General features: G+C 43.0%; 1 protein-coding gene across 2 annotated transcripts in view; it reads left to right on the top strand.

The window, feature by feature from the left end:
- Positions 1–2,617: 2,617 nt before the first annotated feature.
- Positions 2,618–17,967, top strand: part of HECA (HECA ribonucleoprotein granule regulator) — a 44,840-nt gene continuing 29,490 nt past the window's right edge. For both annotated transcript variants that reach the window (XM_028121380.2, XM_028121379.2), the window contains exon 1: positions 2,618–3,160. In XM_028121380.2, the coding sequence (XP_027977181.1) occupies positions 2,890–3,160 (271 nt within the window). In that variant the 5' untranslated portion in view covers positions 2,618–2,889. The remainder of the gene's footprint in view (positions 3,161–17,967) is intronic.

Genomic DNA, 17,967 nt, shown 5'->3' with positions numbered 1-17,967 from the left:
ATTCCAAGGAAATTCCACATGTTGTATGGAAGTAGGAAATGGAGTCCTTAACCTCATCTAAAAATTTTGTTCCTAATATCTTCATTTTAGTACTTTTCTTTTCAGCAATAAAATTGGAACCGTTGCCTCTGCATCAAATTTGACTAAGGCTAAAAATAGATGAGCAAGGTTAAGCATGGAAGAAGTGGCCCAGCTTCTCCTTCCTCCTTTTGATTTTGTTTTAGTTTGAATGAGAAGGAGGTGGCTTACACAATGAACAAGAACAACAACTGGCTGGATGACTGTGTGCTTTGAGCCAGTTATGATATTTTTGTGGGAAAGCTTCCAATTCTGAAGTCTCAGTTATGTAGAGGTAGGAGGCAGCTGGTGTGAATATCTGTCTGCAGGGTACATGCACACTTATTCTGATCCAATATGACATGACAGCAATGTGCTTATTCAAGAAAATAGTTATCTCAATTTTCTTGTATTCTAACATAAAACTTCTTCATTCTCCCCACTCAAAAAAGAAAGAAAAAAAGAAAGAAAGAAAGAAAGAAAGAAAGAAAGAAAGAAAGAAAGAAAGAAAGAAAGAAAGGCCAAAGCCAAGGTCACCAAAATACTGTGAGATCTCTCAGCCGCCTCTAGTGAAGGATCCCAGTAATGAAATTAAGCTAAGTCTGAACTGGCCACATTAACTCATTATCTTTGTCCCCAGCTCCTCCATCCTCTCCCTGAAGTCTCCATTTAATTAACCACCGACAGCATTTTCCTCCAGTTTTTAGAATTTTTTGACTTCACAGGTCCAGGTGGTGACCAAATCCTGCTGCATATACCTTCAAAGCATTTGTCCATTCATTTATTCATGTACTTGTCATGCATTAATAAATACTTACTGAGTGCCATGCACTGTGCTAGGCACCAAGGATACAAGTGATGACTAAGAAAGACACAGTTTCTACTGTTACAGGGCTGCTAGTCCGGTGGGGGCCCAGACAGACAAATACACAGGCATTTTCAATACCTTTGTGTGCAAGCTGTTTTGTTGGGGAAGGTACAGGGAGCCCAGGGGGCAAATCTAGCCTTGGGCTATCAGAGGAGGCTTCCTAGAGAATTGATGATTTAGTTGAGACTTTAAGATTCAGAAAGATGTAGCCAGAAGAAGAGTGCATTTGACATTCCCCATTCAACAGATTTTTACTGACTGCTTTCTGTGGGTCAGGCTTTCTGCTAGACTCTGCAGAGTTAGGTAGAAAGATAGACTCAATCCCTGCTCTTCTAGTGCTCAGAGGAAGTCAGGGTGGGGTAGAAATATATATGAAAATATAGGCACAAAGTATGTATCTATCTAATGTAACCATCAATATATACTCGGGAAATTAAACAGTTCATCATTTTCCTGCTGGAAAGTCCAACCAGCAACTGCTCCTGAGCATCCAGGCTCCTCCCAGTAGCTCCAACCTCTGCTATGGACTCTGCTCCCAGTCCATTAGGTGAGGAGCATGGGGAGGGTTCTCTTTAAGCTTTAGAGCCTTTACTGAAGAGCTGGGTTAATTAAAGAAGATTACACTATAGGAGGGGAAAACTGTTAATTGTCAGCTAAAATAGTTTTCCTCCATAGTTCATGGGAAAAAGAACCTAATTTATACACTCAACAAATACAAGCTAGCTGTTGTTCCCTGAGGTGCCCAACACTGATAGAAACTACTACCTATGGAGCTTTCATGTGAGCGAGGAGATAGATAGGAAATAAGTAAACATGTACATTGACAACTTAATGAGAGATACTTCTGATAGCTCCTCCGGGAAGGTGTTTCTGTTACATCCCGAAGGGAGTGTGTTTGATCTGGGACCTGAGGTTGGGAAGGAGCTGGTCTGTGAAAAGATAGAATAAAGTTGCAGAAATGGGAGCCCATGTAAAACTCTCCCCAGGGGTCTGTCTCCTGCCCTCACATCATTGCTTCTCTTCACAGGTGTCACATTCTAATCCGAGCCTGCTCACGACACAGCCATCGCTCTTTCAGGGCAGCTCAGCCCTATCTATGGGGGTTGCGTTTTCCCCCCACTTGTTTCGTGATCACAGGCAACACTGAGTTTTATGCCCGGATGGTGGGTCCTGTTTGTACGAACTACTTTCACCACCACACTGTGCCGGCTTCTCATTCATTCCCATTGTCTGGGAACTCAATCTTATTTCTGCAATTACTGAACCTAAAACTGATTTTGAGGGGTGAGGTGTTTTGGTGGATTATTAATCCGAAATCCTTTGTTTTCACTTCTTGTTCTAGTCACCCGCCTATTTTTCCGGACCATATTGTTCTAAGCCTCAATCTCATGAAGGTCAGGAGGCCACCGAATAACTACTTGCGACGCCACCGGATTGGCTTAGAGGGCCACTTCACGAAGCTCGCTTCGCAGATGCCCAGTAGCTCCGCGGGCCAGCCGTGAGGGCGCCAGGATGACGTCACCCGAAAGTGGCCGGCTCAGCGGGGGCGTGACGTCACGCGGGCGGGCCAGTCAGCCGTGAGGTCACTTGGTGGGCGTGGTCAGGCCGAATCCCCAGTGTCGTCACGGGCGGGGGCGGGGCCAGAGCGTGTCAGCGAAGCCGAATCAAAACAAGCCGGAGACCCGCCTTTTCCCTCCGGCTCGGGAGCGTCTCGCTCGCGTCCCGAGCCCGCGGCGCTCGCGCGGCTGCGAGCCTCGGGTGGCCGCACGCCGGCTCCAGGAAGCCGGAGAGGGCGCGGCGGCCGGGATGGCGCGGCGCGGGCCGCGCGGCTAGACGGGCGCCGGAGGAGCCGCCGGCCCGCGCCCTCCATTCTCTTCCTCCCGGAGCCGGCTCCGCGCGGGCCGGGAGCGGCCGTGCGGCGGGGAGCCGCCTTCGCTGACGCCGGGCACCTGGACGCTCGCGAGATGCCCAACCCCAAAAACAGTAAAGGTGGCCGCAAAAACAAGCGCGCCAACAGCAGCGGGGACGAGCAGGAAAATGGAGCCGGGGCCCTGGCAGCGGCGGGCGCGGCGGGCGCGGCAGCCGGGGGGGGCCTGGCGGCGGCGGCCGGCTGCGGAGCGCCGGCGGCGGGAGCGCCGGGCACCGGGGGTGCGGCGGGCACCGGAGGCGCGGGGACTGGCACCGCCAACGCCGCGGCCGCCGCGGGGGCTGCAGCCGCGGGCGACGCCAAGAACGGTAAGACGGGGCTGGCGGGGCGTGCGCCAACTTCCTCCCCGACGGGGACGGCGCGGTGGCGGGGCCCGGGGCGGCGCGGGCGGTGCGTGGACAATGCGAGAGTCAGGAAGTGCTCACCCCGCCTCTCCGCCCCGCGGAGGCTGCCCCTTCCCGGTCCCCACGCCTGGCGGCGGCGACGGATCCACGACCCCTTCCCGGGGTCTGCGCCGCTCCCCGGCCGCGCGCTCGGGGTCGGCTGCGCCTCCGACTCCGAGGGGCGCGGGGGTGCTCGGCGGCGGCCGTGCCCCCCTCGGGGCCTGCCCGTGCTGGCGGGGCCGAGTGTGTGCCCCGGGCCGTGGGGGAAGGGGGTAAGGGGCGGGGGGAGGAAAGAGCTGCCCAAGTTGAAAAGAATGATCCGATTGGAAACTTAGACACCAGTTCATTCTTCCCTGTGTCCCCCTCACCCCCTCGTCTTTCCTCCCGAGTGAGGAAGAGCCTTAAATCCCAGCAAATCCAGGCTTGCCGCAGCAATTGCCACAGGTGAAGAGGCCCCGAGACATTTTTACTATAGGGCGTGTGTGTGCGTGCTTGTGCGCGCGCGCGCTCTTTAATTCTCTTGCTCGCTTTTGAGGAAGGAAGAGAATCTGAACTTGACTTCCGTTCTCAGACCGGAGTTAAAAAAAAAAAATCATCCTCTATACGATTCTGTTTCACAGTTTTAAAAGGAAGCCTACTAATCTTAGGTAGTGCCTGAATGCACCTTTGTCGGGGTACTTAGGGAATAGTGAAGATGTGACAGGATTGCCATTGTCACTACATGAAACATGGTTTTCGTTACAGGGTGCTAGGCAAACACTTTTTTCTTACTTGGACAGTTCTTTGAATTCCTCTGGTCAGGCAGTTTTTCAGGGAAGGTAATAGAGGTATAATTTAATGAAGGGAGATAAGGATCTTTATATCTGGCTTTTAACTTGTAGCTTTTCAGCTTTTGAAGCCATTCTTTATGCAGCTCAGTCACTTTTTAAACGGGCACCTGCACTTAAAGAACCCTACAGTGCTCTGAACATAGAAGATTGAAGTGTGCCTGTTAAGAACAGAACCATAGGCCCCGTTGGCTGTCTCTGCAATATTGAAATAAGGTTTTTCTTTTTTCCAGGAACAGACATCCTGGTTTTGAATGTGTGATAATATAGTTTTTGGCCAGGCTATCTTCTCCATGTTCTTTTGTTTTCCAAGCGCTAAACTTCATTTTGGTATTGATGTGGCAGAGGGGAAGGAAGACAGACTTGGTGGCTCAGCTCTTTAGAGCTCTGCCTTCTTAGGAAGGTTGGTCTTTCTCATCTGGTTTCCTTGCCTTTAAAATTGGAAAAAAAAATATATATATATATATATGTTACATTGGCTCAGTCGTAAGGTTATTGTGAGGCTTGGAGTGTCACTTTCTTGCCCAGTTCCCAATTCTTGTTTTAAAGTCTTGTCACATTTCTAACATGCTTAGTAAAGTTCCTCAAGAAAAGTGATCAATGAATGATATCTGTCATTCACTCCTTCAAAAAATATTAAGCACTTACAGTGTTACCACTCCTGTGCTAAGTATTAAAGGGTACAGTGGTAATCAAGAGAGGACATCCTGGTCCTCATGGAGCTTGCATTCCAGTTCTGGTGCTGGTCTGCCTTACCCTTTGTGTGTGTGTGTGTGTGTGTGTGTGTGTGTGTGTGTGTGTGTGTATGGAAGCTTCAAGTTGTCTGTTTCCTTTTTCTTCAAAAGATTAGATTTACTTTCACTGATCTCTGAAACTAATAATGCACTCTCTGCTAATTAATTGAATATAAATAAAAAAAGTTTAAAAAATTAGACCACTTTAAGGTGGCATGAAGAAATTTTTTTCTTAGGCTGGTGATACCTCCTCCTTTGTAAACTTCAAGCTGGTTATGGTGTCCCTGTTATTACTTTCCTCTGAAATGGCAAGCTCAGGTATATTTAACAGTTCTGTATATGTCTGTGTGAAGCTGTGCATTTCTGATTTGGAGCTTGTTTTATGAAATGAATGGGGAAAAGGGTGAAGAAATGGGCCAACCATTGCCATAGTCAGGGTTAGAGAAGGTACAAACTTTGATCAGTGAACTGTATTTTATGATGCTGCATTTGGTTCTGACATGGTATGAAGTCTCAGTGAATGCTCCACCTTAATTTGAAGAACTTCGCACTGCAATTGGTAACCGAACATGGATGCTAAGGCCTACAGTGTGCAAAATTGATAAGTAAGGAAATTATAAATGCCTTTTTTTTTTTTTGCCATTTAAAGCTGTGCTTTATAATGTTGGGGTGGGAGAGATGACATGGGTGAATTTTAAAGGAAGGGGCAACAGATATGCAAACTCTCAAGAATCAACTGATAAGGCCCAATTATTTTTGACTTTTAGAATGACATTAGTTGGACTAGTATAGTATTTCTTTCTTTTTTTTTTTAAAAAGATTTATGTATTAGAGAGAGTAAGAGAGAATGAGCAGGGAGAACAATAGAGGGAGAAGCAGAACCCCCCCCCCCCCCAGCTGAGCAGGGAGTCCTATCTTTTTTTTTTTTTTTTTTTAGATTTTATTTATTTATTTGACAGAGCACAAGCAAGGAGAGCAGCAGGCAGAGGGAGAAGCAGGTTCCCCACAGAGCAGGGAGCCCGATGCGGGGCTTGATCCCAGGACTCTGGGATCATGACCTGAGCCGAAGACAGACGCTTAACGGACTGAGCCACCCAGGCACCTCAGTTTTTTAAAGATTATTTACTTGAGAGAGAGCATGAGCAGGGTGGGGGGGTCAGAGGGAGAGGGAGAAGCAGACTCCCCGCTGAGCAGGGAGCCTGACAACACAGGATTTGATCCCAGGACCCCAAGATCATGACCTGGGCAGATGCTTAACTGCCTAACTGACTGAGCCATCCCTAGTATAGTATTTCTAAGTATATTTCAATTTTTTTTTTACTTAACTGTGACATTAGATTTTGATGTTATGAATATTACAAATAAAATAATTCTAAGGATGTAATAAATCAGAATTCTCTTAAAATTTTAAAGGGTTCTCACTGTGCAACTCAGTTGTGATCTACATCTGCAGGCATGCCAATTTCATGAAGTTAATAGTAGTTGCAGTTTGTACTTGTTTGGCGTTTATAGAATTGTTTTGTTTATTTTTTTTATTTTTTATTTTTAAAGATTTTATTTACTTATTTGAGAGAGAGAATGAGAGACAGAGAGCAAGAGGGATAGAAGGTCAGAGGGAGAGGCAGACTCCCCACCGAGCAGGGAGCCCGATGGGGGACTCGATCCCAGGACTCCAGGATCATGACCTGAGCCGAAGGCAGTCGCTTAACCGACTGAGCCACCCAGGCGCCCCCATAGAATTGTTTTATGTCTTGTAGTTCTTGGGCATTATGGCCATCAAGGAAGGGTACTATGAGTTCTTAGCTGTTCACTGTTTGTCAGTAGGTATAAATAGCTGCTTATTCTATAAAAGAAGACTGCTAGTTAGGGAAAGCTGGGGAAGCTATGGTATGATTGTAGGGGAAGGAATTGAACTGGTTGCAGTTGAGTAAGATGAATATTAATTGTAAGGACTTTGTACTCCTAATAAGTTTATTAGTACATTTTTAGATACTGGTTTATGAAGCTTTTTAAGGAATTGGCGTAAAAGGTGAAGTGCTATCCTATTCCTACATAGTAAACATCTGTGAACATACTGTAGCATTTTGATTGTAGGTAGACAAGATTTGCCAATCATTATTTTTAGGATCTAGTAATCATGCGGTAGATTATAACTATGCAGTTTCATTCTGGAATTCTGTTTCCATTAGGCCACTGCTTTTTCGCCAAAGGCCTGAAAATATATGAACCCTTGATCATAGTACCTAGTTTTCAGTAGGCCTGAATCCCAAGTCCTTTTATTAATTCCCGTTTTATGAATGACCATGGTTCACCACTCCACTCATTCCTGACTTCCACCAGAACCCCTGGGTAGCTGAATCTCCCTTTTAATCCGTTCAGCAACACTTTATAGTAAATGGAGCTAGTTTACATAGTGATTTGGTTGTGCATTTGGTAGGCGTAGATTCCCATCCTGGCTCCTCAAATTACTTGCCATATGATCTTGGGCAAGTCATTTGACTTCTCTGAGACTCAGTTTTCTGCATATTTAAAATGGGATTATAACACCTACCCATAGATATACAGTAAGATCTATCATATATTACAGATATACTACTTATATATTATATATACATATACAGTGTTTGACTTATAATATGAGCTTATTAAGTGTTATTTGGCAGATTCTGGAAATAGTCTTTGAAACAGATTTTACATGTAGGAATTTTACTGGAAATGCCCTAGCTGGGCAGTGAGGGAAGCAGGATTGAACAGAGTGGGGAGTAGCTGAACTGCTGTGCAGTTAACAGCTGGGCCCTCTGGAGCTGGGATGGTCCTGCAGAGAGTTATCTCACCTTGAGGCATGGAAGCAGGACCTTTTAACTCGTTGTCCCCTGTTGACTGGTCATTTGGACATGGGCTGCCCCCAGAAAGAGGGTATGACCTGGGGAGTGGCATCTCTTAGCTGGTGAGCCTCTGGAGAGGCCCTCTATCTATAGTCATCAGAAGAAAAATGAAGAGTGTTTGCCTGCTGTTTATTTTCAAATCAAGGAATACTTATTGCAGGTCTGAGGTATGTTGAGTGTGATTGTCATCTTGGAAGACATTTTCTTGCCTTATTAGAAGTTAATTTTGTCAGGTCTTTAAAAATATCTGCTACTTTTGGACCTTGTCTTTTAAAATCCACTTTTGTAATGGGGTTTGGTAGAAAATATTGCCTCATCCATCAAAGATTCATCTTGTGCACTTTTAAGAACTATTCTGTGTTCTGCTAATGGAGTTTTGTGTACAGTCCTTACTCGTTCTTTCTTGTTAGAGGACCTGAGTTTAAATTCTAGAAACTAAACCTTCAATGTCAGCTTCCCTGTAAGTCCAAGAATATATATCATTCCGTAGAGAATTGAAAACAGGAGATAAAATTGGCAAGTCTCTTGCAGCTTAATCCTCCTATGAATTTACTCCAGGCTTAGCTATGAACAATTTAAAAAACTTGAAGGCATCAAAAGGAAAACTTTAGGGGGAAAAAAAAATCTGTTCTGATTGTTGCTCACGATGTCTTTGGCATTTTTAAGGGATTGATTTAATTAAATTTAATTAAATTGATTGATTTAATTAAATGTTTTGTTATTTCATTATTTTAGCAGTAATAAAATGGCCATTGTGGAAAAAGAATTTAAAAAAATAAAGAAGATAGGTAAAGTTCTCTTTGACTTTCTAGTCAAGCTCATAATCCGACCACTTAGATCACCATTGTTAACATTTTGATATATATTCTTGTACACTTTTAATTTTTTCTCTTACAGATTTTCAAAAGTATGTATACAGTTTTCAGAAAGGATAATGAATTTTATAATCTGTTATACATATGCAGTATTTTGTAGACATTTTAGCAGAGTGGTAAATACACAGGTGCATCACCATTTTAATGACTGCATAACATGCCATCATATGTTTTTATCTTGGGTAATTTGATCATTCTACTCTTGTCTGACCTTTAGGTTCTTATTTATACATCTGTAGGCATTACCCAATTACTATGAGTAAATTCTTTTTTTTTTTCCTTTTTTTTACCTGTGGACTTGTTATGTCAAAGGATAGGCATTTTTTTTTTTTTATAATTACTTAATACATGCTGACAGATTGTCTCATAGAAAAGTTGTAGCAATGTGACCCCGCTGTGGTCAGAGTGTCCTTTCCCCGTAGCCTCACTAGTCTCTAGTTCTTGTTGTTTTTAGGCATGCTGGAGAATTGCTGGTATCCCCAACTGTCTCAGCAGTAACAGAGCCCCAGTAGGATCAAGAGCCTGGAGGGGATGCTACCACACTTAAGGGGACTTGCCAAAGCTGCATTTATTTCTTTTGGGGACTTCTGTGCTCCTTAGTGATTTGGTGGCTAAGAAGGATTCAACAAGATATCTAATGGTGAGTGGTATTTTGGCAGTTGGTAATAGTGAAGATGAAAACACAGGCTTTTGAAATTCTGGCTGCACCATTATTGTGATCCTAAGAAATAAGGCCTAAAAATTTTAAAGTTTTAGTCAATAAGCATGCGGTCTGAATAGGTGTGGGTACAAACCTAGGTGCCCCAGTTTACTAGCAAAGTGACTTTGGGGCAAGTTATGTAACCTTTCTCGGACTCCATTTTCTAAACACAACCCTTTAGAGTGTTTTTGAAGATGAAGAAGAACTGTATTAAAGATCTTGGCTCAGGGCCTGGCGGATATGGGCACTCTCAGTAGTAGGTTTATAAGTTTTGTGATTTGTTCAACTTTATTCAGTTACAAGACTTTTTAAACTATTCTGCATTGAGAACAGACACCAAAAGACAGTAAGATGGTGGTGAAGGGTCTGTGAATATTAATATAAGAAAAGACTGATTTCATACAGGTTATTATTCGAGCACTGATTTGATTACAGGTGATCTGTTCTTCCCTCATCATCTCTCTTTGATTATAGTTTACCTGGAAAAATCAGATGATTTAGCAGAAAAAAAAAAGTAAAAAGCAAAATGTGAAAATTGTTATATCCTGCTTTCTTCATTTATTTATTCATCTCCTGTATTGAGTGCCTGCTATTTGTCAGGCACCGTGCTAGGCGCTGGGATTACAAGGAGAACAGAATTGGGCCCAAGGGGCTTATGGTCTACAGGGAACCAGTACAAGTTAGGTTATTACATGCACACTACACAAGGGGAGCTTAGAAATAAAGAGCTGGAGCTTCTGAGGTGATAAAAATTTGGATTAAAGGTGGGGATTGTGAGACCCCTGGGTGGCTCAGCCAGTTAAGTCTCCTGACTGTTGGTTTTGGCTCAGGTCATGATCTTAAGGGTCGTGAGATTGAGCCCCATGTTGGAGCCCGTGCTCAGCAAGGAGTCTGCTGGAGCTTCTCTCTCCCTCTCTCTCTCTGCTTCCCCCTCCCCACCAAATAAATAAATCCTTAAAAAAAAAAAAAAGATGGGATTGTGTTATGATATGGAGAAGTGAAATAAACATGTGGAGTTGAAGAGTAGCTGACAGGAGGTGGGGAGCTCAGGGTATTCTTTGGGGATCAGCCAGGGCTTAATATTACTAACATACTAATATGAATATCCCCTCTCTCCAGCCACAACCAGAAAGTTCATTAGTTCGAATGTTTTATTTGTTTATTCATTTTTTTGTTCATCTGTGTACACATCCATTTACTAAACATTTATTATGTGCCTATTGTCTATTCTATAATTGGAAGTTTAATGTTGAATTGTACTTGAACGCATCAGAATCTACATTCCTACAGGCTCGTGGTGAAGTTGGAACAGAGACATGTGAACACCAGGAGCCATGATAATGTGCTATGGATGCCCAGTGGAGGAAATGATTTGTTTCCTGGAGGAGGGGATATTTGAGCTGAGTCTTGCAGGAAGAGAAGCAGTTAGCTCTGAAGCAAAGGGAGGATGTTTCAAACAGAGGGAGGTGAGAATGAGACTTAAGTTCTGGTTGCTTCCAGGAGTTTATGACTGGTCTCAGGTGCAGTGGTAGGACAGGAGGCTGGAAAGGGAGTGGGGCCAGACGGTTTTGTAGCCAGTAGAGGACCATCCTTGAGGTTTGCAAGCAGGCACATACATGGTCAACTGCACCTGCAAAAGGGTGTAGGTTCATTTAGCTTGGTTTGTCATTATAAGTTGTTGACAAGCTGGTAAAGTTGTAATTTCAATAGAATGGTATTTTAGCAACTTTTCTTTTGATATAACTAGTCAAGGATTATTGGCCCAACCTGCCATGGACCCTTGAGTATGGTTTTTCAGTAAAGCAGTGGGCACAGTACCCACGGCTGTTAGTGGAGAATCTGTTTTCATTGTGGGCACCAGCATCCCTGTGCTTTCTGAGCCATGGAAGGTTAGCTGATTGAGGTTAACTTAAGAGAACCAACTGCCAAGGGAGTGGTTGGGGCCATCTGAGCAGAAAGGGTTTTCTCTGGAGGGAGAGCTGTTCCTATGGTTTATTTTTCATATCTCCATAGAAAGTGTATATATATCTCTGTTGCCAGGTTGGATTAATTTTCTTGGTTTGTCATTCTATTTTTATCATCATTGGATCAGTTTTAAAACAAATTCTGGTTGTGGTTGGCTCTCATTGTTTTGTACAAAGTAACTTTGTGTATACGTGTGTGTGTCCTAATTCTGTATATTTTAGAAAGCTTCCAGTTCTCAGTGGTTGGTGAAATAGCAACTTGCTTTATTTAATCAACAGGATGTTTCAGTTCGATTGTACTAGAGTGTTTTTTTTTTTTTAAGATCTTATTTATTTATTTGACAGAGAGCACAAGCAGGCAGAGCGGCGGGCAGAGGGAGAGGGAGAAGCAGGCTCCCCGCTGAGCAGGGAGCCTGATGTGGGGCTCGATCCCAGGACCCTGGGATCATGACCTGAGCCGAAGGCGGATGCTTAACCGAGCCACCCAGGCGCCCTATACTAGAGTATTTTTATAAAATGGCAGAGAGTACTGTTTCTAACGCTTACTTATTATATGTCCTGATTTATTAGAAGTAGAAAAGGGAAACAGATTCTTTCTGCTAAATTATACTTATGAGGATAATATGTGAAAACAAGAGTTAGAAACAAAGATTCAGAGGAAGTTTAAAGAAAAGAGGAAGACAAAGAGGAAGTGTTAAATGTTAATCATAAAATTGCTTTGACTGCAATTAATAAAGTTAGCACGATTTTCATATACACTCATATATATAATGTAATCTGTACATTTAAGTTGTCAGGAGGAAAAGATTTTCCTCCATCCTCTTAGGTGTAATAATTGGGGTCTGCAGATTAAGCCAACAAAAGATAAATTAATAAGGGAAAAGACAGATTTAATCACAGGAAAAGAATTTGACTCAAAGTGGGGGGTTTTATATATAGGAGAAAGGGAGGGGAGAAAGACACGGGAAAACTGATGACTTCTTAATAAGAGAGGGGGAGAGGAAGATGGGCGCCTATAGGAAAAGAAATAACTTTCTGGAAAGATAAATGGGCTCCTAGAGAATAGATGAGAGAGAGGATAGTTTTGCGGCAATGTCTGCTTAGGTGTGGTATGGAGACTTCTCTCTGGTGATAGGAGTCAGTCTTCCCTGATTGCTCCTACAAGGAGACTTAGGTCAGTTCTTTTGAGAGGCTCTGCTTTTAGGCAGACAAGAGATTTCAGGAACTCAAATGCCTTCAGCTGAAAATAATTTTTAGGCTACAGTGGCACATTCTTGATCTCTTCAAAATATTTTGCAGTTCAGATCACATTACCCCTGTAATAGCAATTACAGGTAGTCAGATTGCAAAAGACAGTGTCATAGTTCAGGATTTTTAATTTTTATTTTGTTGGAAATTTATTAGAAATAGATGGTCTTAAAGCATATGCCTTTAAAAAACTGAGAAAAAGGATAAGTTTAGGCAAAAGTTAACAGGGTATTGAATTGCTCATATAAGTAAGGAAGCTATTTGCCAGATTTAAAATGTAGCTTTTTCCCTAGGGATAAGCATAAGTTTGATGATACTTCCGATCCATGTCCTTTCAAGTTATAAAAGCATCTCAGGAGAGTCTTTTGACACTGATGTTGAAACTGAATCAGAAAACTCTTTAAGATTTCTAAATGAGCACTCCTGAATGTGGTTGTTTCAGTATAATATTTAGTAGAACTCTCTTATTATACAACTTCTTATTAAAGTGGCACATTACTTGTTATGTATCAGTGCCTGACGAAGCTCAGTGTCTGGGCAGAAGTGGAAACTGGGGAATGTATAGAATCAAGTTTGGCTATTTTTGATTGGCAGCATGTGCAGTTTGTAATCTGAGAAGCTGAGCTGAGGATGGTTGGTGACGGTTGTTACTGAACACACACAGTGCTGCCAGAAGCCAGGAGAGAGCCTGGCATCGAGAAATAGGAAGTGTCCTTCTCTGGTAGAGGTGAAAATATGTACATCTAACATAGGGGGCAGCTCCAAGAACGACTCCAGGTGGTTTCGAGCTCTTCAGATCGGTTCTCAGTGGACAGTGCTTACATGCTGCAGTGCTGTTAGCCCTGTGAGGATCTGGTGCCGCTATATTAGGCATTTAGTTTTAGATGTGCAGATGATGTCTTGCTTCCGGAGCAAATTGGGTAAGATTTCTGGGTGCAAGGTGTGTTAGAGCTGCAGAACCCATAGAATCCACAGAAAGGAGAAGCAGCTGCTTCCAGCAATTGGAACAATGATGATACCACAACTGCCCATTATTGAGTGCTTTCCAGGAGCCAGATACGACACCCGGCAGTCGGCAGTCTGCACTTGAGAATGAGGACACTAAGCTCCAGATAAGTCCTTTTTTGCAGAAAAGGCATGTTTGGGTTACAGAGATGTGCCTGACCCTGATGCCACAGTTTGATCCTGTGTCATATTGGGCCCATCTTGACTGACACCCGTGCGTGTGTATAAATAAGGAACATGTTTTTAAGTAGAGGACTTAAATGCAGTTTAAAAACATCAAGGAAGCAATAGCGCTGTTTAAATTACTTTTTTAAAAAAAATATTTATTTTTTAACAGAGAGACAGCGAGAGAGGGAACCCAAGCAGGGAGAGTGGGGGAGGGAGAAGCAGGCTTCCCGCGGATCAGGGAGCCCTATGCGGGGACTCAATCCCAGGGATCATGACCTGAGCCAAAGGCAGACGCTTAACAACTGAGCCACCCAGGCACTCTTAAATTACTTTTAAAAGGCCTTACGCTTATCATTTGGGTACTTGAACTGAAATTAAATTTGTGAAACAAACACTTGACCAAGGAAGCACTTCGCTCATACATTTTCCATTCATGTTGATTTGATTCCTTCTCATTATGATGGAAGGATTTCCTGGTCTTGGAATTGTGGAGGTTGTCAACATTTGAACTGACACTTCCTGTTTTTAACGGACCGTAGGCTAAAGCCCTAGATGTGGGATCACTGGTCACGAGGCATATGTTTTGTTTTGTTTTTTTTTAAGATTTTATTTATTTATTTGAGAGAGAGCACAAATAGGCAGAGCAGCAGGCAGAGGGAGAGGGAGAAGCAGACTCTCCGCTGAGCAGGGAGCCTGATGTGGGACTTGATCCCCCGCACCCTAGGATCGTGACCTGAGCTGAAGGCAGTCCATTAACCACCTGAGCCACTCAGGTGCCCAAGGCATGTGGTTTTTAAGGCTTCCAGACGAAGTGCCAAAGTGCCCTCTAGAGAGGGTTTACCTGTTTGCACGACCACTGGCTCTGCATAGGGTGTGCCTTTCTTCACAGTCCTCAGCCTGGGTTTTGATGATCATTTTCATCTCCACCCATCAGATAGATGAACAATTACATCTTATTGTCATTTTTATTTGCATTTGGTGGATTGTCAGTAAGTGAGTGCCTTTATATGTATACTGCTCATTCTTAGTGTTTTCCTCTTTGTGCTTTTTGTTCATTTCACTAGTGGGATGTTTGTGTTCTTACTGATTTGCACAGAGTTTTTGTATATTCAGGATGCTTTTTTGATGTACATTTTCCCTGGTCTTTTGTTTATCTTTTGTCTTATTTCAGATGAGCTTGCTGGTTAGAAATGTTACGGTTTTGTATGATCACAGAACATCCACATAGAGAACTCAAGAGAAAGGTAGGGAGCTTGAGGAAAGGAGCCTGTTCGATGGTCCTCGCAGGCAAAGCAGTGTGGGCATGGCATAAGGTTAATGACTGCGTTCACTTGGATATCAGTGCACAGCAGTGCTCTTACGGTAGTGAGGTTCTGTTGCCTTTTTGTATTTAATTTTTGAGCCTCTGTTTTCACAGACTTGGTTGCAGTTCCTGCCACCTTCCCTGACCCTCCACTTCCCTGACCGCTGTTGTCCAGTTGACAGCAGGGCTGCAGTGCTCAACACCTGTCATGTCTTGCACATTTCTAAAATACCTTGCACTTTTTATTCTAGCTACATTAGCTACTTATCACCTCTTCTCAAGAAGAGAGCTACAGGGCGCCTGGGTGGCTCAGTTGGTTGGGCAACTGCCTTCGGCTCAGGTCATGATCCTCGAGTCCCAGGATTGAGTCCTGCATCGGGCTTCCTGCTCAGTGGGGAGTCTGCTTCTCTCTCTGACCCTCCCCCCTCTCATGCTCTCTCTCTCAAATAAATAAAATCTTAAAAAAACCCCACAAAAACAAAGCTGCAGACTCAGTCCTCTTAAGGCTAAACTGCCCATAACTTCCTTGCGATAACACACTAAAATGCCAAGTCACAAGAAAGTTCTCAATTTTATCTTTGTGGCACTTGGATTGAAATTAAATTTGTATGTTAATAAAATGAAGATATAGCATTCAGTCAAACCAAAATTTATTTGCACCCCCATGATCTAGTCGACCCTTGTGCTTCTCAAATGGCTGTGATTTGGAAGAGGTTTCCAAACTCCCTGCGTGTTCCAGAGAGTGTGAGATTTGACAGACATAGGTCATAACTTGAGATCTGGCATTTTGCAAGACCAATGAACTTTTCTCAGCCCAAATGTTTTGTTTTGTTTTTAAAGATTTTATTTATTTATTTATTTATTTGAGAGAGAGAGAGAGAGAGAGAGAGAGATCTCAAGACCCCGAGATCATGACCTAAGCTGAAATCAAGAGTCAGAGCCACCCGGGTGCCCCTTAGCCCAAGTGTTCTTATCTGTAGAAAATAAAGGTGATATATTGTTTGTGACCAACTCTTTGCCAGCAAATGTTTGAAAAAGCTAATCGTTGGGTCATGATTTGGGGGTTTTGGTGTTTTCTGGGTGAATTTTTGGTTCTTAGCTACCTTTGTGGTAGTGTGGCTGCTTCCCACCGAGTTGAACGCACACACTGATATGTTGAAGAACCCAGGCCAGGCCTTGGCTTTCTTTCCCCCCTTGAATTCGCAGCAAATGTTATTCTTCCAGAATCCTTATTGGGGGAGTTTCTTTCCACGTCCAGGTATAGGAGCTCTGCTGTGTAGGTTTTCCAGGACAATCTGCAGTGCTTGCGGGTGTTCTCAGGGCAAGGCCAGCCCCTCGAGGGAGGAGCTCCTAGGAGTTTCTGCTGCGGCTTTCTGACCGACCCCACCAGGAGAAGGACTGCGGTGAAGCCATGGGCAGGGTTCTGTTCAGCAGAGTGTGGAGAGCTGACTTGGGGATTCTTCTTTTGGGATCTGTGAATCATCTTGTCCCCAGGTTTCATCATAACAGCAAATTCCACTATGATTTTAACCATTTTATTAACAGAGCCTTGCTTTTGGCTGTTGTGCTGCCTGATGTATGTGTGTGTGCGCCTGGATCTGTAATCATGCCTCAGTTTGAATCTTGATTCACTCAGGCCTTTCTGCTTTTTGCTCTTTACTTGCCTCTAGGGTCCTAAGAAGTGGGAATTAAGTGTTGCTGTAAAAGCATTTGAAATGCTTACATGCGACTTTCGTTTGTTTCCTTACCTCCCTTTTAGATTTTGCATTTTTTATTTTACTTTATTTAAAAGATTTCATTTATTTTTCGGAGAGAGAGAGAGCACAAGCACGGAGAGTGGCAGGCAGAGGGAGAAGCAGGCTCCCCGTTGAGCAAGGGGCCTGACATGGGACTCGATCCCAGGACCCTGAGATCATGGCCTGAGCTGAAGGCAGATGCTTAAGTGACTGAGCCACCCAGGCGCCCCTAGATTTTGCCTTTTAAATTACATTGAAAAATTTTGGATATATCAAACTATATTGTGGATTTTATCAAAATAACTTATATAGGCATATGATGCTTGGTATGTGTAAGTATCAATGTATGCATGCAGATGTATCAATATGTTGAATGATTGTTTTTCTTGAGATATGGTTGATTTAAAAACACTTTGTAAACTTCATCCTTGAGATATTCGTATTTGACACTTTTGACTTTGGACTAAATCAGTTTTCCTCATAACTTTTTAATCTTCCATGAGATATGTGGTCTGAAGATGACTTGGAAGAATTTTTAAAGAATTAATTGGAAGTGTTTTTCTCTTGACAGATTGGAAATACTATTTAGAATTCATTTAGTATATAATTGTATACATTTATATATATTTATATATTTCCACAGAATTATATCTACTGTGACAGATTCTCCTATAGCAAAAAGAAATTTCCATAGATTTTTGGTAACTTTATAAATGGTATATATTTTTTTCCCTCTAGTTTAGAAATGAATAGTTTTGAGTCTTTGAGAGTGACCATACTATAAAGTTACATCTTTGTTCTACAGAAGTAACTGGAAAAGGAGTGAATGTCGAGTTAGAATGACATCACTGGCTTAATATCTCAGTGGGGGTCTATAACTTTTGAGTTTCCTTAGCAGTAGAAAATCTTATGAAATACTGTCTTGAAAACAAGTCATATTACAGCAGGTTGTGTTGAGTGTGAATATGTGGTAAACTGCTGGACCAGAATAGAGACATGACTGATTCTTGAGTCTAGTTTTTATTTTTACTGAGGTATGTATAAGACTTAGACATGTTCTCTCCTTTGACAAGTCTTTCCTTGTTGCAACAGATTCTGTAACTTGCTTGTTGGTTGCTGATGCAGCGTTTCAGAAATAGACCAGTGTGGCCCCCAGGCAAAGGTTTTGTCTTTTCTCCTTGGGATCCCAGCAGAGTGACTGCCAGGCTGGGAGGGATCACTGTACAACATTTTCCCAGGTTTATTTTGAAGGGCAGGCAAGGGAGCAGAAAGTTTATTTTTCACGGA

Source organism: Eumetopias jubatus, unplaced genomic scaffold (assembly GCF_037043125.1).
Source record: "Eumetopias jubatus isolate StellerSeaLion01/CBP00866 unplaced genomic scaffold, mEumJub1_p1.0 scaffold_6, whole genome shotgun sequence".
NCBI classification, from domain to species: domain Eukaryota; kingdom Metazoa; phylum Chordata; class Mammalia; order Carnivora; family Otariidae; genus Eumetopias; species Eumetopias jubatus.
Note: the sequence above shows the minus strand (reverse complement) of the source record. Positions and strands in the feature narration are given on the sequence as shown.